The sequence below is a fragment of the Sturnira hondurensis genome, unplaced genomic scaffold (genome assembly GCF_014824575.4).
Source record: "Sturnira hondurensis isolate 20B ecotype Veracruz unplaced genomic scaffold, ASM1482457v3 Scaffold0000460, whole genome shotgun sequence".
Taxonomy (NCBI): Eukaryota; Metazoa; Chordata; class Mammalia; order Chiroptera; family Phyllostomidae; genus Sturnira; species Sturnira hondurensis.
In genome coordinates, this window is record NW_028073091.1 from 877,769 (window position 1) to 901,882 (window position 24,114).

General features: G+C 35.6%; 1 protein-coding gene across 6 annotated transcripts in view; it reads right to left on the minus strand.

Moving 5' to 3' along the window:
• Positions 1-24,114, minus strand: part of AUH (AU RNA binding methylglutaconyl-CoA hydratase) — a 206,620-nt gene that overhangs the window by 129,538 nt on the left and 52,968 nt on the right. For 5 of the 6 annotated variants that reach the window (XM_037041259.1, XM_037041283.1, XM_037041275.1 and 2 more), the window contains one exon: positions 20,690-20,776. The exons of the other annotated variant lie outside the window; for it this stretch is intronic. In XM_037041259.1, the coding sequence (XP_036897154.1) occupies positions 20,690-20,776 (87 nt within the window). The remainder of the gene's footprint in view (positions 1-20,689; positions 20,777-24,114) is intronic. 6 annotated transcript variants of the gene reach the window in all.

Consider the following 24,114-nt stretch of genomic DNA (forward strand, 5'->3'; position numbering starts at 1 on the left):
AATCATTTTCCTTTCCTTTAGTCATCTCATTCTTTTTTCCTACCTTATAATACTCATAATCTCTTTCTACCTTTATTAGTCTTTGCTCACTTGCTGTTCATATTGTTGATGTGGTAAGGGGTATTTTTCCTGGGTAGGTTACATTTTTGGGTAGTTTTGCTTTGTTCTGCCAGCACTTGTACATCAGCATGCAAGATGTAATCAGGGTTGTGACCCGCAGTCAGCCAGCCTGGAGTTGGGAGCGGGAGAACTCACCAATGAATGAGCCATCAATAATTAAAGCCCAAGTAAAAAAAGAGAGCCTTCATAAGCTGAATAAAGGGTATCCCTAGAGCATCCAGATTAGGAGATCAAAGAGAATGTCCTACAGACATTCCTAAGTCCTACAGACTCCTACCACAGAAGGTCACCCCACAACACAGGCAGTCAGATAAGTCTGAGAAGCAGAAACAAACAAAACGAATCATCTAAAATGGGGAGACGAAACAAGCCCCAATCAAAAGAAAAAAGAGCTAAATAAAATTGAGGTAAGCAATCTATCAGACATCACCTTCAAAATGTTTGTAAGGAAGCTCAAGGAACTCGGTGAGACCTACAAGGAACTTAGTGGGAACTATAGCAACATGAAAAAGGACATAGAAACTATGAATAAGAGTCAGGAGGAAATGCAGAATACAATACCTGAAAAGAAGAATACACTAGAAGGACATAAAACCAGGCTAGAGGAAGCAGATAACCTAATCTGTGGGCTGGAAGACAAAGTAGAAAAAAACGCCCAAAGCAACAAAACCCAAAAAAAGACTCAAAAAGTGAGAATAGTTTAAGGGAACTTCAGGATAACATGACACATAGCAACATTCACATCATAGGCATCACAGAAGGAGAAGAAAAGGAGCAAAGGATAAAAAAATCTGTTTCAAACAATAATGAGAGAAAACTTAACTAACTTGGTGAGGGAAAATATCACACAAGTTCAGGAACCACAGAAGGTCCCAATCAAGATGAACACAAAGAGGCTCACTCCAAGACACACTATAATTAAAATGGCAAAGTTTAAAGACAGAAAGAATCATAGAGGCAGCAAGGGAGAAACAGCTAGTAGCAAACAAGGAAGCTCTAATAAGCTGATTCCCAACAGAAACACTACAGGTCAGAAGGGAATGGCATGAAATATTTCAAGTAATAAAAAGCAAAACCATACAACCAACATCTATGGAGCAAGGCTCTCATTTAAAATGGAAGGTGATATGAAGGCCTTCCCAGAAAAAAAAAAAGGCTAAAGAGTACATCTACATCAAATTAGTACTACAAGAGAAAAGAAGAAATAGAGAAAGAGAGGGGGAAAATAAAGGTACAAAGGGAAAAATGGCAATGAACAAGTACCTGTCAGTTAAAACTTTAAATGTAAATGCATTAAATGCTCCAATCAAAAGAAAGAGGGTAGCTGAGTGGATAAGAAAACACAATCTGCATATATGCTGCCTACAAAAGACCACCTCAGAACAAAAGATATACACAGGCTGAAAGTGAAGGGGTGGATAAAATATTCCAAGCAAATGGACAGGAGGAATAAAAAGCTTGGGTAGCAAATATATTTTTCAAACAAAATAGACTTTGGAACAAAGGCCATATCAAGACAAAGATCACTGTGTAATACTGAAGGGAGTTGTCTAAAAAGAGGATATAACCCTTGAAAACATATATGCAGCCAACACAGAAGCACCTAAATACAAAATGAAAACCTTGGAAGAGTTTAAGAACATCAACAGCAACACAGTCATTGTAAGGAATTTAACACCAACTGTCCATAATGAATAGATCTTCCAAATACAGAGAATCAACAAGGATGCTGTGGCACTGAAGGGCACTCTAGATCAAATGGACTCGATATTTACAGAACATTTCACCCCGACAATGCAAAGTATACATTCTTTACAAATGTACATAGATCATTTTTAAAAACAGACCATATGAGAGGCCACAAAACAAGCCTCAACAAATTCAAGAAGATTGAAATAGTATCAAGCATCTTCTGAGATCACAACGGCATGAAATGAAAAACCCACTTCAAAGAAAAAACTCAAAAACATTCAAATACATGGAGACTGAATAACATGCTATTTAATAATGAATGGGTTAACAATGAGATCAAGAAAGAAATCAGAAATTTTCTGGAACCAAATGAAAATGAACATACAAACAAAACCCAAAACCTATGGGACACAGTGAAGGCAGTCCTGAGAGGGAGGCTCATAGCAATATGGGGTTACCTAAAGAAGATTTTTAAAATCTCAAAACAAACAACCTAACTCTACATTTAAAAGAACTAGAGGAACAACAACAAACAAACCCAAGAGCAAGTGAAATGAAATAATCAAGATCAGAGCAGAATTACATGACAGAGATTTGAAAAACACCCAAAGAATCAATGCATCCAGAATCGCTTCTTTGAAACAATAAAGAAGTTTGACAAACCTTTAATGAAGACTCAAGAAGAATGAAAAAGATGGGGGACCCAAATAAATAAAACCAGAAACTAAAACAGAAAAGTAACAACTGATATCACAGAAATGCAGAAGACTGTAAGAAATTACTATGAACAACTATATGCCAAGACTGGACAGCGTGGGCAAAATGAAAAACTTTCTGGAAATATACAATCTCTCAAAACTGAATCAAGAAGGCACAGAAAGCCTGAAGAGACAAATAACAACTAGAAACTGAAATGGTAAACAAAAAACTCCCAGTCTGGATGGTGTCACAAGGGAATTTTACCAAACATTCAGAGAAGAACTAACACCTATCCGTCTCAAGCTATTCCAAAAAATTCAAGAAGAGGGAAGACTCCCAAACTCTTTTTATGAGGCTAGAATGATCCTAATTCCAAAACCAAATAAAGACACTAGAAAGTAAGTGAATTATAGGCCAATATCTCTGTTGAACATACATGCTAAAATCCACAACAAAATATTGGCAAAACAAATCAAGTAAACATTAAACAGATCATAAAACACCATCAAGGGGGATTTATCCCAGGGGTGCAAGGATGGTATAACATTCATAAACCAATAATCGTAATACAGTGATCCCTCACCTATCACAGAAGTTATGTTCCAGAGACCCCCATGATAGGTGAAAATCTGCAAAGTAGCGGCATTATATTTATTTTATTTATATATTTTTAAGGCTTTATAAACCCTTCCCGCACTCCTATAAACCTTTCCCATTCTCTTATTAACCTTTCCCACACTCTTATAAACACTTCATATGCTCTTAAACACTTTCTACCCTCTTATACCTACATAATTTTAGCAACATATCAAATTCTACATGGGTACTCACCAATGAGGTATACAGTCATCTCTCGCTATATTGTGGTTCACTTATTGTGGCTTCACTGTATCGCAGGTTTTTTAAAACCTGCAAGGGACGACTGTATATCACAAAAGCAAAATGAGACACAAAACTACATAATCATATCAATAGAAGCTAAAAAAGCATTTCATAAAATCCAGCACCTCTTTAAGATAAAAACAGTCAGCAAACTGGGAATAGAGAGAGCATACCTCAACATAATAAAGGCCATATATGAGAGACCTGCAGCCAACATCATATTCAATGGACAAAAACTAAAGTGTTTCCCTTAGGATCAGGAAGAAGACAAGGGTGTCTGCTTTTACCACTCTTACTCAACACAGTACTGGAAGATCTAGCCACAGCAATTAAACAAGAACAAGAAATAAAAAGCATCAAAACTGGAAAGGAGAAAGTAAACTGTCATTATTTGAAGATGATATGAGAGTGTACATAGAAAATCCTATAGTTGCCACCAAAAAAACTACTCCACCTAATAAGTGAATTTGGCAGAATAGTGGGATACAAAGTCAATATTCAGAAATCTATAGCATTTCTGTACACCAACAATGAAATAGCAAAAAGAGAAACTAACAAAAAAATCCGATTTTCCATAGCAACAAGACAAATAAAGTACCTAGGAATAAATTTAACCAAGGAGGTAAGAGATCTGTACTTGGAAAACTACAGAACACTGAGAAAGAAACTGAGGAAGATACAAATAAATGGAAGCATGAACCATGTTCACAGATAGAAAGAATTAACCTAATTAAAATTCCAACATACCTAAAGTAATCTATAGGTTCAACGCAACTCCTTTTAAAATACCAGTGGCATATTTTCAGAGATCTAGAATAAGTATTCCAAAAATTTACATGAGGCCAAAAAAGACCCCAAATAACCTAGAACAAAGTTGGAAGGATCACAACACCTGATATGAAACTATACAAGGCCACTGTAGTCAAGACAGCCTGGTACTGGAATAAGAACACTCATAGATCAATGGAACGGGATAGAGAACCTAGAAATAAACCCATGTCCCTGTGGTCAATTAATATTTGACAAAGGAGACACAGGCATACAATGAAGTAAAAAGAGTCTCTTCAATAACAGGTGTTGGGAGAACTAGACTGGTACATGCAAAACAATGAAACAAGACCACCAACTTACACCATACACAAAAATAAACTCAAAATGGTTTAAGGACTTAAATATAAGTTGTGATATATGACAGAAGTCCTAGCAAAAAAGACAAACAATAAAATTTCAGAAATCCCACATAGTAACATTTTTGCCAATGTATCTCCAAGGGCAAGGAAAATATAAAGAAAAAAAATAAACAAACGGGACTACATCAAATTAAAAAGCTTCAGCAAGGCTAAAAATACCACCATCAAAATGAAAAGGGACCCAATTCAATGGGTGAACTTATTTGCCAATGATACATCAGACAAGGGTTAAATCTCCAAAATATAAAAAAGAACTCATATGACTCAACACCAGGAAGACAAACAATCCAATTAAAAAATGATCAAAGGACCTGAACAGACACTTCTCCAAGGAGGACATACAGAGGGCCCAGAGACATATGAAAGGATGCTCAGCATCACTAGCCATCAGAGATACCAATTAAAACCACAATGCAATAATATTTCACCTGCCAGAATGACTGTCATTAATAAACTGACAAACAACAAGTGCAGGCGAGGACATAGAGAAAAGGGAACCCTAGTGCATTACTGGTGGGAATGCAGGCTGGTGCAGCCACTGTGGAAAAAAGTACGGAATTTCTTCAGAAAACTAAAAATGGAACTGCCTTTTGACCTGGCAATTCCATTGCTGGGATAATACGCTAAGAACCCTGAAACACCAATTCAAAAGAACCTATGCACTCCAATGTTCATAGCAGCACAATTTACAAGAGCCAATTGTTGGAAACAGCCTAAGTGCCCATCAGTAAAAAAGTAAATTAAGTAAATTAAAACAGTAGTAGATTTAAACAATGGAATACTATGCAGCAAAAACAGAAGGAACTCCTACCTTTTGCAACAGTATAGATGAACTAGAGACTATTATGCTAAGTGAGGAATGGAGGAAGGAAGGTAAAGGGACTAGTCAAAAAACATGTATGAAAGACTCAAGACAACAGAAAGGGGATTGACTGTGGGAGAGAGGGACTGGCAAGGTGAAGATGGTAACAAAAGGGAAAAAAATTGGGACAAATGTAATAGAATAAACAATAAAAAAAGTTCCCAAGAAAAAAATTTTAAAGAATCAAAAATATTTAAAAGTTACATAAAAACTGAATGTTTAAAAAAACAGGTGCAGCTTATGAGAAAATTAGTAAACAGAGATGGCTTACAAGAGAGGTAAGAAGTAGAGGAAAATCACAGAAAAAAGGAGATATAAAGGATATAGTAACAAAGTCTAATATATGTCTAATTGGCAGAAAATGAAACAAAAATTCAAAATTTCACTTTTATTTAAAATTTGAAATGATCTTAAAATAAAGCAGCACATTAAACCTAAAGAAAAAAAGAATTTATAAAAATCAGGATAGAAATTAATAAAACAGAAATAATACAGAGGACTAACAAAGCCCAATTTTTTTTTGAAATGTACAATAAAATTGATAAGCTTTGGAGGACATGACCAAATGAAAAAAAGAGAGGACACCAACAACCAGTACCAGGAACAAAAAGGGGACATCACTGTTGACTCTTCAGACATTAAACCAGTAAGAGAATATTATTAATGATTTTATATCAATGTATTTGAAAATACAAGTAAAATGAATATATTTCTAAAAATTATACATTTTAAATATTGAAAATAAATTAAAACCCTGTTAATGTGGTTTTTTTCTCATAGATATATCTGTACATAATCTATAATTATACACACACAAAAATATGTATTCACATAAAAGCCAAGAGAAGGTCTAAAAATACACAAATTAAATTAGCATATTATCAATAATTACTTATGCAGAAAGCAAGAGAACAGGAAAAACTGCTCAAAAGAATTTTAAATTTTTATATTAAATACATACTCAGATATTCCTATGGAATAAAAAACACAAAAAAGAATTCAAGTGATTTTCTTTCTTGGTTTTTTCACATTCTAGAATATTCCAGAGTAATACTTTGGAGTGAAAGAGTTAGGCTAAGCCCATTATTCCTTCTGTATTTGCCAAGACATTACAATTTTAACAAAACTGTGCAAAGGCATAATATGATTAATACAATGAAAGTCAACAAAGGCAATAAAATTCCAAAAGATAAAGGAGACCATAAACTGCAAACTGTGAAGTGTAATTCTGTTCTATACTATGATTCAACAGGTGAGGGATGTTAACTCAGAGAAAACACTGGTCTTCTATATAGTTGTGGCATTTTCCATCATTCTTGTCAAGAGGGTAAAGGAAATTAGAACTGAGATCTGATAATTACTACCTGGAAAAATAATGAACACAGTTAACTGAAGTATTTCACCAATCATTCTTTCACACAGCACTTTCAATTGCTAGTTATTATATCCAATGGGGAATGGATAAAATATACACTGAATTTAATCCAATAAAACTAAATTAATTACTTATTTTAAAAATCTCCTTAGCTTTCAAACAAACTAACTAGAAAGGCACAGTGAATAAATCTAAAAGTCAAATGATCAGTTAGTAGACAAAAATATATATATTACTAATGCAAAATCTCTCAAATTGTATTTTAATAGTAATTGTGATACTAATTAAGTACTTTCAAAATAAGCTTTATTTCAGATAAATAAAAACAAAATAAAATATCCAAAGAAAGCTTTGAGTTGAACAATGGTGATAGTCTATAAAACTAAAAAAAAATCAATCACTTCTGCATTTTTGTGAATGAGTATGAGATATCTCTAAATCAATTAGAAAATGTGAATGTGCTATATCTGGAATTTATGCAAGCTCTTTGGCATTCATTACTCAAGAATCTGTAAATACTAAAATGGGATACTAGAAAGAGTTAATTTTTACAAGCACATTTCTAAGTAACATTTTATGTAATTGAAAACAATACGACTAAATGCATGAAGTGACAAATACAACACTTTAAGCTTTGGTAAAAATTGTTCCTACCTTACTCATATTCAAAAATTCTAAATATTATATCAGACACTATTATTAAGCCATGATAAATCAGATGCTATGCTTCATAGAAACATATATAACTATTTTTTGAGAAAAAAATGTTCAAATACTTTCTTTATAGTTTATTTATAAGAAATCAGAGTTTCTAGCCAAGATGGAGGCTTAGGCAGACACGCTATGTCTCCCTGCACAACCAAAAGAACAATAAATTTAAAAACAAAACAACCAGAACTTCCAGAAAATCAAACTGTATGGAAGTCTGACAACCAAGGAGTTGAAGAAGAAACATTCAGAGGCGGAGACCGGCAACCTGAAGGAGAGGACTCGCAGCAAGACAGAGGCTGGAGGGCCAGGGCTGGCAAGGAGGCAGCTTGAGGACCAGTAAGGTGGCAGCTGGTGGAACAGGTGCTCCCACATTTGTGTGCAGATAAACTGGGTTTATCCAGGGTTCCAGCACAAGGAAATAAAAGCTTCAAAACCTCTACCGAAAAACTCTGTGAGGGTTGAGGCAACAGGAGAAACTCCCAGCCTCACAGGACAATTAGTTGGAGAGACCCACCAGGTCCTAGAACGTACACAAACCCACTCACCCAGGAATCAGCACGAGAAGGTCCCAATTTGCTTATAGTAGCAGTGGAAGTGACTGAAAGCCAGCAGAGAGCTGAACAAGCACCACTGTTCCCACTTGGATCCCTCCCCCACAGAGCTACAATACAGCAAAGTGTGTGGCCTTGCCCTAGTGAATACCTAAAGCTCCACCCCTTACTACATAACAGGTATGCCAAGACAAACAAAAAATGGCCCAAATGAAAGAACAGATCAAACCTCCAGAAAAATACAACTAAGCAACAAAGAGACAGCCAATCTATTAGATGCACAGTTCAAAATACTGGTGATCGGGATGCTCACAGAAATGGTTGAGTATGGTCGCAAAATAGAGGAAAAGGTGAATGTTATGAAAGGGAAATAAAGGAAAATGTACAGGGAACCAACAGTGATGGGAAGGAAACTGGGACTCAAATCCATGGCTTGGAGCAGAAGGAAGAAATAAAGATTCAACCAGAACAGAATGAAGAGACAAGAATTCAGAAATGTTAGGAGAGGCTTAGGAACCTCCAGGACAACTTTAAACATTCCAACATCCGAATCATAGGAGTGCCAGATGGAGAAGAGGAAGAACAAGAAATGGAAAACTTATTTAAACAAATAATGGAGAACTTCCTCAATCTGGAAAAAGAAACAGACATTAATCCAGGAACCCCAGAGAGTCCCAAAGAAGTTAGAACCAAGGAGGAACACACCAAGATACATCATAATTAAATTACCCAAGATTAAAATTAAGGAGAAAATCTTAAAAGCAGCAAGAGAGCCCTGGCTGGTGTAGCTCAGTGGATTGAGCACGGGCCTTTGAACCAGAGTATCGCGGTTCGATTCCCAGTCAGGGCACATGCCTGGGTTGCAGGCCAGTTCCCGGCAGGAGACACATGAAAGGCAACCATACATTGATACTTCTCTCCCTCTCTCCTTCTCTACCCCTCTAAAGATAAATAAATAAAATATTTTTTAAAAAAGCAGCAAGAGAAAATAAGATAGTTACCTACAAAGAAGTTTCCATAAGACAATCCACTGATTTCTCATAAAAAACTTTACAGGCAAGAAGGGGCTGGAAAAATGTATTCAAAGTTATGAAAGGCAAGGACCTATATCCAAGATTACTCTGTCCAGCAAAACTATCATTTAGAATGGAGGGGCAGATAAAGTGCTTCCCAGATAAGGTCAACTTAAAGAAGTTCATCATCACCAGCCCTTATTATATGAAATGTTAAAGGGACTTAGCTAAGAAAAAGAGGATGATAAAAAATGATGAACAATAAAATAACAACAACCTCACAACTATCAACAACTGAACCTAAAAACAAAAATAAAAACTAAGCAAACAACCAGAACAGGAACAGAATCACAGAAATGGAGATCGGATGGAGGGTTATCAGTGGGGGGGGGGGGGGGGGGGGGGGGGGAAAANGGGGGGGGGAGGGGAGGGAAAAGGGGCAAAAGGTACAGGGAATAAGTAGCATAAGTGGTTGGTAGCAAATAGACAGAATTAGGTTAAGAATAAAATTGGAAATGTTGAAGCCAAAGAACTTATATGTATAACCCATCTAAAGGGAAGGGAATGTGGATGGGGGAGTATGCAGGGCAGAGAGGAATAAAGGAGGGGGGTAATGGGACAACTGTAATAGCATAATCAATAAAATATATTTTAAAAAAGAAAATAAATTATGGTAAGTATTTATTCACAACTAGGGTAAGTTTCAGATAATTAGTATTTTCTAAATGGGTCTAAACCAAAACGCCCAACAGTCAGACTCGGGGCTTCCCAAAATTGCCCAGGGAATGGAGCATTTCCATCATCCACCAGCAAGGAAGCAACTGCCACAGTCCAACAGTCCTCTCCAAAGGGTGCCTGTTCAGATCACCAGGGACAAATGTGCTGCAAAATCCTGTACTTGGTTCTTTAGCACTTATCTTACTTAGCCTATCAGCAGTGTCTGATCAAACCTTCCTTCTTTATGAAAGATTTTCTTCACTTGGCTTTCAGAATTTTGTTTTCTCCCTACCTCCCACCCTGGCAGATCTTACTCAATCTCCTTTCTGGATATTTTTCATCCCAGCCTTGAAAAGGTACATAACACCTCAGGGTTGTCCAGCTTTTTTCTCTCTACAGTGTCAAGACTTCACATACCATCAACATTCTGATGACTCCCAAATTTTCATCGCCAGCCTGGACTACTTGCCTAAATTCCAAACTCATTTCTAGTCCCCTGCCTCACATCTCCACTTGTATACTTACCAGGCATCGATTACCTTCACATTTCAAACTTAAACTCCTGAGGTATATACCTCCCACTCCAATCTAGCAACTATCTAGTAAATACCCTAATTTACTAATCACAATAAATAATCAAACTGCTCTACCACATTCATCCCATCATTATCAGTCATATCCTAGGAGCAACATGAACTGTGGTGGAAGACAAGATCAAACTCAGGACAGTACAGCCATGATTCTTGCCGTTTTAAGCAGAGGCAAACAAAAAGGGATTCCAGGAGAGGATCCTTGTGAAGATGAGAGAAAGGAAATACAACATGACTCACCTGTCAATTCACCCTTTCAATCAGGGACCTACCACGTGCCAGTTACTATGTTAGACACTAGTACAGGTGGGGGAAAACTCACTGTGTTCTCAACAACAAGCAGTCAGGAAAAGTACCAGAAAGTAGGAAGAAGACTAGAATCCGTATCTTTGAGACCTCCCAGTCAAGATTTTCAACAAGCATCTATCAAAACAACTCATACAAACTCACCACATTTTGGTAATATATAAAATGTAACTTGTCTACAGCAAAATAAACATTTTATGGCAATGTCTTTAAGAAAATGTTACACTAAGCCAATGAATGGTATGACATAAAAACAATTTTATATTATGATATATAATGTAACTCACAGCTTGAGATAAAGATGACAGAAAGAAAGATCATGTGGTTACCAAAACATTAAAGAATATCCTCTTGTGCAAAGTCGGCTGGGCTGGGGCAGGAAAAGAGTTAGATTCTAATAACAAACCTCTACAGAAGTGTGGCTAATATAAGTTTGATAGGAGCTGGTTTCTACTATATACTGTGGTGAGTTTAATTTTAAAAATTATTAGGGACTTAATTTGTATAGCCTTCAACTTTTCAATTCCAAAATTCAAGCGTATTTCAATTATAAAATTCAAAAGCATGTTAACAAAAATAAAAGAAATTAGAAGCACTACTTGACAAGAAGCTTATCCCGTAAGATTCATACAAAACTTTTCAAACAGAATGTTTTTTATTCTGTTGGACAAAAATATTTCCTATGTATGTGACCCAGAGAGAAAGCCTCTTCTGATATAAAAATGCACATGAGCAGTAGATTTTCAATCATATGAAGGAAAGCTAATCAGAGAATTTCAAAACTTTCAAAATGAAATTACATTATGTCCTTTTATAAAATATACTGGTACAACAAAATCTTAAGAAAAAAATATTTCTTAGATAAATTTTGTAATCCATCCCTTGTAACATAATTATCTGTATTTCAATGCAAATCCAGTCCTGTGTTTACATAGATAAATGAAAGCTTTTGCAATTTTATTTCATCAGAAAAAAATAGAAAAGGAAGCTTGAAATGCCTTGCGTTTTAGAGAATTACGGTGGAAGATCGCTTAGAAAAATATCATCCACATCACACTACATTCCACAATTTAAAATTCTGGTGAAAACCTATTTTAAATATTCCTCTGTAATTAGGTAGCAATTCTTTGAGGCCTCAACTTGAGACAACTGGGCCTGCCCTCTCCCCACCACTTCCTACCACTCAGCCCAAGTTTGTACTTGAGAGAATTCTAAAAATGTTTTTCTAGTTCTTCATAAAATAGCTAATTAAACAAGATTGGCCATCAGTAGGTAACTAACACCTTTGCTGCCCATATTCTATATTCCTAACATGGCCAATGGTTGTCCCCAGGGTGATGTGCCCAATGCTGCAAGTTAAAAGCAGGAAGGAACTTGTGCCTCAGGCAGCCAGAGAAGGGGTGAGAAGTTGAGGAACCACAGCTGTTATTACTTACATCAGGATACACTCATGTCTGTGCATCAATGCTGACTTGCCTAGTAAATAATCCTTATTGCTTTCAACCAAGACATTCCACAGTTAAAGGGGGGAGGAAATTGATTAACCTTACAGAAATCTGAGAATTCACCATTTCTTCAGAATGAAGCATCTCAAAAAGAATCATATGACCTTTTTTCTTTAGAAAGAGCCAAAGAACTAAATTTGGTTCTAGAATTTTGGGGCTCCTTTTTTTAAAGATTTTTATTTATTTATTTTTAGAGCGAGGGGAAGGGAGGGAGAGGGACAGAAACATCAATGTGTGGTTGCCTCTCATGCACCCTCAACTGGGGACCTCCCCTGCAACCCAGGCATGTGCCCTGACTGGAAATCAAACCAGTGACTCTTTGGTTCTCAGGCTGGTGCTCACCCACTGAGGCACACAAGACAGGGCTGGGGTTACTTTATAAGAAGAGGCTTTCTAAGAAGGTATGAACAGTAAAGTAAGGAATTTAGTGACTCTAAATAAAACAGAAACCTCTTTATTACTACAGAGTTATCTTAAAGATCTCTATTTTAATAAAATAAAATAGCTTTAAAATGAGTCCAGTACAGACTCTCTTCCTTTAAAAACAAGTACACAACACAGTGGTCAGCCAGCACAGTCAAGAAGAAAAGTCCATTAGTTCTTCATACCACACAGAAAAGATCCTCCAGATTTGGGAAATGAAAATATAATGGGGCAAGAGCAATAGTGGTTCAAACAGGCAGGACGTACCCTGATTTGTACCATTACTGATAATGCCAATTTCAATGGTAGATACAAACTGGCCAATTACAATGTTATGTGTGTGAGTTATTCATTTACTTTCAATATTGCTACAGTCCAGCTCTACAAATATATTCAAAATATAACTTAAGTTACCCATTCTCCCATCATTGGAATTTTTTTCTGTTTCCAGTATTTTACTATTAACAATATTGCTACTATAAAGTTTTTTTCTTATATCCGGGTATAAGTTCCCACAGGACACATATGCAAAATGCCTATAGAATAGTGTAGTTTCAAACTCCAAGTAGCAATTCATCTATTAGGTCAAAATCAGAAATTTTTAAAAAGTAAAACAGGGACGAGGTGGCCAAGTGGTTAAGGCGATGGACTGCTAAAAAGTAAAACAGGATAATATCAAAATGCAGTACACAAAGAAAGGTTATTATTTCATTGAACTCTTCTACCCATCTACCCCTGGCTGTATATTGGGCCAAACTGTAGATATACTTCTTATTATAAGTCTAATAAAAACAATCTTAAAGTCATCCCTCTAGGCAAACACTCCCTAAAAAAAGTGAATCTTATGCAGTGACAATTTCCAACTTTTTAAGATAATACAAAACTGTTTTCTTATATAGTTATACCAATTTATACTCCCATTTAGAAGTGTACAAAACTTCCTGGGATACACTTGCTCACTAACTTTTGGTAATATCAAGCATAAAAATTTTTGGTCAATCTGGTAGATATGAAATAGCATCCCGCTGTGATCTTCATTTGCATTTGTATTACTAAAGAGGTTGATCATCTTTTCACATGTTTACTTCCTATTTTCCTTCCTCTTGTATGAAAAATGTTTTTTTGTTGTGTTGCCTTATTAACTTCCAGGCTGCATGCATGACTGTATGTGTTGATTTACGTATGGATGTAGTGTGAATGAAAATGTGGCTACATACTAAACCTAACAAGCTTGAGCTGGTGGGGGGTGGAAGGGGATGGTGGACCCTACAAACTCAGAGACCTAAAGTAACCACATAGGATGGTCTAAAACTAGAAACTTTCTAACTAAAAATGAGTCATGGTGGGTAGTCATGTCATAGACTGGTATCTTCCTCTACAATGGTCAATCTTTGCCTTAACTGAGCCTGTCTATCGTCTTTTTGCATTTACCATAACATACTTGTAGAATGTCAGAGTGGTCCCCTTTTTTCAAAACCCTCAGGGCACAATCTGCCACCACAGCACAAGACCACAGAGCTCCTCATTGTTATCTTGATCTCTAAATATCATACCCAAGTGCTGCAAACTTTGTTAACTCTCCTCTACACACCAATGAAAAAGAAGCATGTGTCTATCCGTTTTATTTTTTATCCAACCTCAGAGATATTCCCGCTTTGCTTTCTCCTGCCTCCCTAATCTACTACCACCAATGAATTCCATGTAATTCCCTCACGTCTTCCCCTTTAATCTGATGTATAAAATAAGTGGTAAAACTGCCATTTTCCAGAGCACTTCCTCAATTATGTTGAGATTTTGCTTCGCAGCGTTCATCACCAGTTTGGCTCTTTAGGGGTTTGGACATTATGTTGGACAGTATGCTGGACGGTATGTTTACAGATATGTTGACAGTAAATAGACACAAATCCTTTGGCAGTGCATGTTTCAATTATTTTCTTCCAGTTTGTGGCTTTTCTTTCTAATTTCTTTACAGTGTCTTTAATGAACAAATGTTCCTAAGTACAATTTAAATTCAGTAGAATTTTCAAGCTTTCCTTCTAACTGTTGCATTTTGCGTTTAAGAAATATCTCACTCTGTCAAAAGCATAAAAGTTTATTTTACTTCACAAACAGATTCAAGTTCTTGCCATCACCCAGTGACCTGCAATGCATATTCTCTGCCGGGTGGATCTGTGCTGGGTTCTGTATCCACTTGACTGGTCCATTTCTATATGAAAGCCAATAATTTACCATCCTAACTTTCATATCTTTAAATAAGTCTTCAGTGCTGATAAGGCAAGGCCTTTCACTTCCTTCTTTAGGCACTCTTGGCCATTTGGGGGCCTCATTACGAGCAAATTCCTTACAAAATTAACACTGAGAATTTAAGTGTAATTACACTGAATCTGTACACTGAATCATTTGCGGGAATCCTCTTTTTGATATGGAATCTTCTTATTCAGGAAGACACATTTAATTTTTTTCTAATGTCTTAAAATTTCATAATTTTTCCACCTAGCTTGCATGTTTCTAAATCCTTTTTTTTACTCCTACTGTAAATGGTAATTTTTTATTGATGTCTTTTGTCTGTTGCTGGTATAAAGAAAGACTATTAGTTATTCTTAAATATGGATCTTATCTATCTTGTGACATTCTTTTTTCCAATAATGTTGATCCTCTTAGATTTTTTATTAAAACAATCATACCACTTGAAGACAATGTTATATTTCTTTTTTTTTCAATCACTCCTCTCTTTCTATTTCCTGACTTTCCAGAAAGGCCAGGACTGTCAGAACCATTTTAAACAGAGTAGAGATAGTGGGCCTCCTGTCATGTTCCTGACTTTGGAAGACTATTTTAACATTTTACGTCTAAAAAACAGATACCTCTAATCAGGCTCAGGAAGTCCCCTCCTATCTTCCTAGTCTGCCTTCAGCTTTTACGATGAACAGATTTGACATCTCTAAAATTATTTTTATTACTCTATTGAGAAAAACATGACTTTATTTTAACTGGCTAATATCATGAATTAAATTTAGTATTTTCAAATGAAAACTTCTCCCTCCTACTTTTATTCCTGGGGAAATCCAATCTGGTCTTTTTAAAAACCTATTGGATTTTATCTGTATTCACAAGTGAGACTGGCTCCTCTCATCACTTCTTCAATTGTTTTCCTCATGTTTATATGAGAGTTATCCTAGTTTGAATTATGAGTTTAGAAATGAACTCTCACTCTAATGCCCAGTAGAAGAGTTTATATAAGACTGTAATGACTTATTCCTTATACACTAGGTAAAGTACCTGAAATATAAATCACTTACAGGGGTATCCAACCTTTGGCATCTCTGGGCCACACTGGAAGAGTAGAGTTGTCTTGGACCACACACTAAATAGTAAAAAGGAATCTCATAATGTTTTAAGTAAATTTGTAATTGTTTATTGGGCCACATTCACAACCATTCTGGGCCAAGTGTGGTCCATGGGCCATGGGTTGAATACCCCTGATTAAAATTGGGCCTGGTACTTCTGTGAAAAAAACTTGTAACTACTGATTCAGTTTCTTCAGTGTTTACATGAGTATTTCAGACTATGCTCTTGAGGCAGAAATTTCACATTTATTGGCATAAAGATTTTCATAGTATTTTCAGTGGATGCCTTAAACTGCAAACAAATACCAAACCCTGTATCTACACTATGATTTTTTCCTATACATACCTACTATAAAGTTTAATTTATAACTTATACACAACAAGAGATTAGCAATAAAAGTAATAATAAAACAATTATAACAATATATTATGGTAAAAGTTATGTGAATGTGGCTTTTCTCAACATATCCTTTGTAAAACACTCATCCTTCTTCTTGTGATGACATCAGATAACACAGTGCCTATGTAATAAGAGGGTGTGAAGTGAATGACACAGCACCTAGGTATTAGGCTACTTACAGGGTTACCTGACCAAAGCCCTGCAACACCATGACATAACCAAGATGGGCACTGAACGCCTAACCAGCACAGAGCCTACAGAGCATGACAACACTGGACACGACCCCTGTCCCAGGTGGGACCAAATGAGGCGGTGAAGTATTTCATCACACTACTCACAACGGTGTAATTTAGAGTGTATGATTTCCTTATTTCTGGAATTTTCCATTTAAAATTTTTAAGAGCCTGATTGACACAGGGTAACTGAAACCACACAAAGAGAAACTGCAGGTAAAGGGGGAACTAGTCTACAACAACACCAAGGGTACTATCCATAAAAGAAATAATAGGTATGCTGGACTTTATTAAAATGAAAAACTTATGTTCCACAAAAGACAATATAAGAGTATGAGAAGACACACTAGAAGACAGACTGAAAGAAAATATTTGTAGGAGACACATCTGACAAATGACTATAGTCTAAAATATATAAAGAACTCTTAAAACTCAACAATAAGGAAAAAATAACTCAAACACTGGGCCAAAGACCTCAACAGATACTTCACCAAAGAAAGTATGGCAAATAAGCATATGAAAAAATACTGCATATCATGTCATCAAGAAAATGAAAATTAAAACGCAATGAGCCCTGGCTGGTGTAGCTCAGTGGACTGAGCACAGGCCTGCAAATCAAAGGGTTGCCGGTTCGATTCCCAGTCCGGGCACATGCCTGAGTTGTAGGCCAGGTCCCCAGTAGGGGACACATGAGAGGCAACCACACACTAATGTTTTTCTCCCACTCTTTCTCCTTCCCTTCCCCTCTCTGAAAATAAATAAATAAAATATTTAAAACGCGATGAGCCACCACTACAAACCTATTACAATGGCCAAAATCTGGAACACTGACAATACCAAAGGCTGATAAGGATATGGAACTACAGTAAATTTCATTCCTTACTGCAAAATGGTATGGTATATTCACCCTGGAAGATAGGCAGTTTTTTTACAAAGCTAAACAGATTATCACCATATGATCCAGCTACTGTACTCCTTGGTATTTACCAAAAGGAACTGAAAATTTATGTCCATTCAAAAGCCTACACACAGATTTTATAGCAGCTTTATTCATAACTGACAATACCTAGAAGCAACCAAGGCCTCTGGTAGGTGAACTGATAAACTGTAGTACATCCAAACAATGAAATATTATTTCCCACTAAAAATAAAGTATCAAGTCATGCAAAAACATGGAGAAAACTAATGCATGTTATTATGTGAAGGAAGCCAATTTGAAAGGCTACAAACAGAATGATGCTAACTTATGATATTCTAGACATGCAAAATTATGGAAACCGTAAAAGTGGTTGCCAGAGAGGGGAAAGGAGATAACAAGGCCACACACAGAGGATTTTCAGACCAGTAAAAATACTCTGTATGACACAATAATGATTAATACAAGTCATTTTCTATCAATTCAAACCCACAGAATGTCCAACACCAAGAGTGAACCCTAATGTGAACTCTACTGACTTTGGGTGATTGTAATGTGTCAATGTAGGTTCATCAGTTGTAACAAATGCATCTCCCTGGAAGGGAGATGTTGATAATGGAGGAGGCTATGCACAGGCGGAGACAGGAAGCATATGGGGAATGTTTGTACCTTCCCCTCCATTTTGATGTGAATTGAAACTGCTCTAGAAAAATAAAGTCTTTTTAAAAAAAGGTTGAGTAGCTGTGACAGAGACCATAATGGCCCTGCAAAGTTGAACAGATTTACTATTTCTCCATTTTTAAAAAAAGTTTGTCTGTCCCTGGTTTCATATATTAGATTGAGACACTTGGTGTCTACCTACCCTTCAAAATCTCATTAAGCCACCACAAAAGACAACATAAAAATTGTATGTCCATTATAATACTGCAATGAAAAGTATCATTAAAAAAATTGGGGAACTCATGGAAGAGCAAAAGATAGACTGAATCAGGATCCACAACAAAAATGCTATAGCTACAATCACTGAAAAGAAAATGTCACTGCAAAAACAAACAGTTCTTCATTTAAAAAGTCACACAAAAATTCCAATTTCAGATTAATAAAATACAAGGAGGCTTAGAAGAAACATCAAGGTAATGTTTACAATTGGCCCAGTCTTAGCCACTCCTCCTAGCACATATAATAAAGTTACAGAAAGCATCAATTTCATTTCCAAGATCAAGCTTGCTGACCAGTATGGAAAGCAAGCCCATGCCCTTCCTCAGGAGGCTCTGACCATGAGTCTGACACTATAGACAGAAACAAAGAAAAGCCTCTGCTAACATTAGCACAGGATAACAGGGGGCAGGAAAGAGGACAACGACTGTTCTTGACAGCAAAACACACACATTTTAAAACTTAGATCTAAAAAAAAAATTACTAGTAAACAACAATAACAAAACCACACAAGATTCCGAAAGACATTACATGGTCAAATTCTACTAATCCTTCGAATAACAGATGATTCCCTGTATAACACCAAAAAAGATGGAAAGCTTCTCACTGCATCCTGTGAGGCCTGTATATACGATATGACCTTGATAGCAAGCCAGAGGAGGATAATACAAAAACCCAATTAGAAGATCAATCTTGCTTATAATTATACCAAAATATATAAGATTGAATTCAGTGTAATAAAAACCACTATAACTACTAACCACAATGACCAGCTAGGGCTTACTCTAATAATTTAAGGCCAGAGCAGTTGAAATAGAAGAAAATTCCCTGAACCTGATAAATATTGCTGGCAAATATAAAAAAGTACTCATCAAAGTCAAATAAAGATAAGGATAAACATACTTCAACAAGTGACTAGTGTACCAAGGGCCTTAGACAACGTGAAAATATATGAAAATACACAAGATAAAAAGGTTAAGAAAGAAAAAAACTGTATTATTTATAAACACTAAACTTTTCATCTGGAAAACAACAGAAAATTAACTGGGCAAAAAAATAATAGTACAAGTAAGTAATTAGAAGGTTGGCATGATACAATATAAGTACATGAAATTGAATAGCTTTCCTACAGAACTATAATAATCAGACTTCAACAGAAATGGGGAAGGATCCAATTCTAAGTTATTTATGTAAATGCTGTAAAATAGCCAGGAATAAATCTGAGGAGAAAAAAGATACAAGACCAAGGCCGAATAAGTAAATAAATAAATATTAAATAATGCTATAAAAAAGAGATGAAGGATGTGAAACGGCAATTTACAGAACAAGAAAGACAAGTCTAAATTAAAAAGACAAAGCATGACACAACGTCTGGGGAAATGCAAATGAAAATGCTAAGATGTCGTGTTTTTTTTAAACCATGGAAAATTTTCACAATAGCAACATTAAATACTGGCAGGAATATGAGGAAACAAGTATTGTCATATAATTGATGGGAATATAACTTACTGCAATCTTTTTGAAATATAACCTGGTAGGATTTATTACAACATTCAATCAACACATGATATTTAGAACTGTAATTCCATGTTTAAGAATCTCTCCTATAAATACACATACTAATAATATGAAAGACTTGGTACAAAGATATTCATCACTTCATTATAAAGAACAAAATATACCCAAATGCTCATTAATGAAGAAATAATTTTCAAAAAATAATTTAAAATTATGGATGAAACTATGCTATTAAGTACTATTCAGCAGTATATAAAAGTATTAATAATAAAATAGATTGACATGTACTATGACATTACACAAAATATTACACAAAAGTCTGCAATTCTATGGAAATAGTACAATCTGATTTATGTAAAAAACAAAAAAATATCCAAGTCATGAATACATTTCTGCGTAAAATTATGTAAGATATAGGTACTTTAAGTCAAAGGCTTATGCCAAATTACTCTTCATTTTGTAATACTTATCTTTATATGCCATGTCATCATACATAGAAGGTCTCTTTAATTATAAAACATTCTTCACAAATTTTCAAATCAAATATATTATATGCTATTTTACAACAACCAGTTACAGGTCACAATGATCTCATTATATAAGTACTCTAGCCAAATTTTATATATACAGATTACGCAACTTTTTAAAACTGATATTTAAGGTCATCTTCAGCATGCTAAAAGAAGAATTTAATTGTGCTTACCAATTTCATTAATCACTGCTCTTATTTTGGAGACAAAAGGACCAACTTCACTGGAATTCATCTTGACTCTTTCCTTAAGGTCAGCACCTGCAAAGTATTTTATTTACAAATGTAATCTAGTTATGACCAAAATTTTAATGTAATATTTTGAAACTTTACAATTCATACATAACATTAAAAGTAACTGAATCTGTATGTTGAAGGAATTATATTACCTAAGTTTTCCTTCTCAAAGACAAGCATTAGGAAGAATAACATATTTGTTTGTTGATACACCTTCTGTGTGCTTAACATAGTGGTTCTGAAACTCTGTAGTCTTAAAGCCTCTTCAAATTCTTAGAGGAAGAGATTCTTTTTAGATTATCTGTACTGATAGTTAGTGAATTTGAAAGTGAAACTACAAATTTTTTAAATATATATTCATTTAATAACACAAATAAACCCATTCATGGGCTTACCCATGTTAACATAAATAACTACAGATTGATGCCACTTTCTTAGCTCTTGCAAAGATGTTGGAAATTTTACCCACCACTGTTTTTGCCCCCATCAGTGCAAATGTCCACACAGTAAATAGGGCAAATCAGGCCTTTCTACCAGGAAAATCACTTCATGGGTACCTGCTTTGGGGACTACAGATCACATTTGAGAATCACTGGCATTAAAGTACAAACACACTGACAATTTCATAATCATAGAATCATAACTTTGGAACATAGAATAATAAACAGAATTATTTAAGGAACCATTTACTCTGTGGTTCAGTAAAGGCATTCTGTCTAATAAAATTAAACTATCTAAGAAGGGTAGGTCCCCATTTAAATAAATGGATAAACAGAAAATGTAAAATTAGAGCATAGAAGGCATAACACTCAGATACTACCTCTCTTATTAGTCCATTTTATATTAATCACAGCAACAACAACAACAAATGGCCCAAATGAAAGAACAGATCAAAGCTCCAGAAAAAAGACAACTAAGCAATGAAGAGACAGCCAACCTATCAGAAGCACAGTTCAAAACACTGCTATTCAGGATGCTCACAGAATTGGTTCAATATGGCTGCAAATTAGAAGAAAAAATGAAGGCTATAAAAAGTGAAATAAAGGAAAATGAACAGGGAACCAACAGTAATGGGAAGGAAACTGGGACTCGAATCAATGGTTTGGAGCAGAAAAAAGAAAAAAACATTCAATCAGAACAGAATGCAGAAACAAGAATTCAAAAAAAATGAGGAAAGGCTTAGGAACCTCCAGGACATCTTTAACTTTCCAACATCCAAATCATAGGAGTGCCAGATGGAGAAGAGGAAGAGCAAGAAATTGAAAACTTATTTGAACAAATAATGAAGGAGATTGTCCCCAATGTGGCAAAGGAAATAGACTTTCGGGAAATCCAGGAAGCTCAAAGAGTCCCAAAGAAGTTAGACCCAAGGAGAAACACACCAAGGCACATCATAAATTACCCAAGATAAAAGATAAAGAGAGCATCTTAAAGGTATCAAGAGAAAAGGAGACAGTTACCTACAAAGGAGTCCCCATTAGACTATCAGTTGATTTCTCAAAAAAAACCTTACAGGCAAGAAGGGACTGGAAAGAAGTATTTCAAGTCATGAAAAGCAAGGACCTACAACCAAGATTACTCTATCCAGCAAAACTATCATTTAGAATGGGAGGGCAGATAAAGTGCTTCCCAGATAAGGTCAAGTTAAAGGAGTTCATCATCACCCAGCCCTTATTATATGAAATGTTAAAGGGACTTATGTAAGAAAAAAAGATAAAAAATATGAACAGTAAAATGACAACAAACTCACAGCTATTAACGACGAACTTAAAAACAAAAACAAAAGCAAACTAAGCAAAACAACATGAAAAGGAACAGAATCACAGAAATGGAGATCACATGGAGGGTTAACAGCAAGGGAGTAAGAGGAAGGGAGATGGGGAAAAACTATAGAGAATAAGTAGCATAAATGGTAGGTAGAAATAGTCAGGGGGAGATTAAGCATAATATGGGAGATGGAGAAGCCAAAGAACTTATATGTATGACCCATGGTCATGAACTAAAGGAGGGGAATGTGGGTGGAAGGGGGTGTGCAGGGCAGAGGGGAATAAATGGAGTAACATGGGACAAGTGTAATAGTATAATCAATAAGTTATACTAAAAATAAAATATCTTGAGATTAAAAATAAAATATACATAAGAAAGAGAAAAAATATTTTCATAAATAATCAAGGACATGATCAGGACAACAGAAAACTATTTTAATAAAATATAGAATCTTTACTTTCTCGGTAGAAGACATTCTACAATATCTGTAATAGAATACAAGAAACTTTTTAACAGAGTGAAAAGAACCAGACTCTTATTCTGCATTAGATTACTTCTGATATTTAAATCTATTTACTTAATTAAATTTTAATCTTATTCAGCTTACCCACATATAAAATCTCCTTAAGGCCCTGGGCAGGTAGTTCAGTTGGCTAAAGTGTTGTCCTGACATGCCAAGGTTTTGGGTTTGATTCCCAGTCAGGGAGTATGTAAGAAACAATCAATGAATCCATAAATAAGTGGAACAACAAATAATTCTCTCTTTGTCTTTCTGGCTTCCTCTCTCTCTAAAATCAATAAAAATAAAAAATTTAAACAATTAACCACAGTAAGAAATAATACCAAGTATCTGAGGATGGGACATTCTGAGCCTACACACTTCCTGTGGGAGCACTGTAGCTGACAAGGATACACACACACACACACACACACACTATTCATCTATAAACACATACATAAATGTACATACACACAACTATTATAAATATGTGCTCTAGAAAAATCTCTCAAACTTATGCCCAAAGAAATGACATTCAATGCAATACAAATGAAACAGCAAAAAAATTGGAAATAAGACTTCCAGTCAAGATGGAGTTGTACACAAACATGCTTTGCCTCCTCACACAACTACAGAAAAAATTACAACTAGGCTACAAAACAAGTATCACCCATAAAGGACAGGAAATCAAGCTTTATGGAAGCCTGACAACCCAAAAGTTTAAAGAAGCTATATTCATCCACATGAGCAAGAGGGGCAGAAAAGCACAGAGAGGTAGAGAGAGAGAGAGAAAGATGCAGAGAGGCACAGTGCCACAGAACCACAGAGCCACAGAGCCACGGAGTGGTGTCGAAAGGTAAGAGAACACGCAGTCCCACATTCACGTGTGCTGGATAAAAATCAGGAGGGATACCTCAGGAGCAAGGGATCCCAGCCCAAAACCAGACCACCTAGCAGTCCAGCATTCCAGCACCAGGAAGATAAATTCCTATAATTTTTGGCTGCAAAAACCAGTGCGGTTTGGGGCAGCAAAAGAAAATGCCAGAAACTCCCAGAAAATGCCAGGTCCCTCACAGGCTTAGGACTCATGCAGACC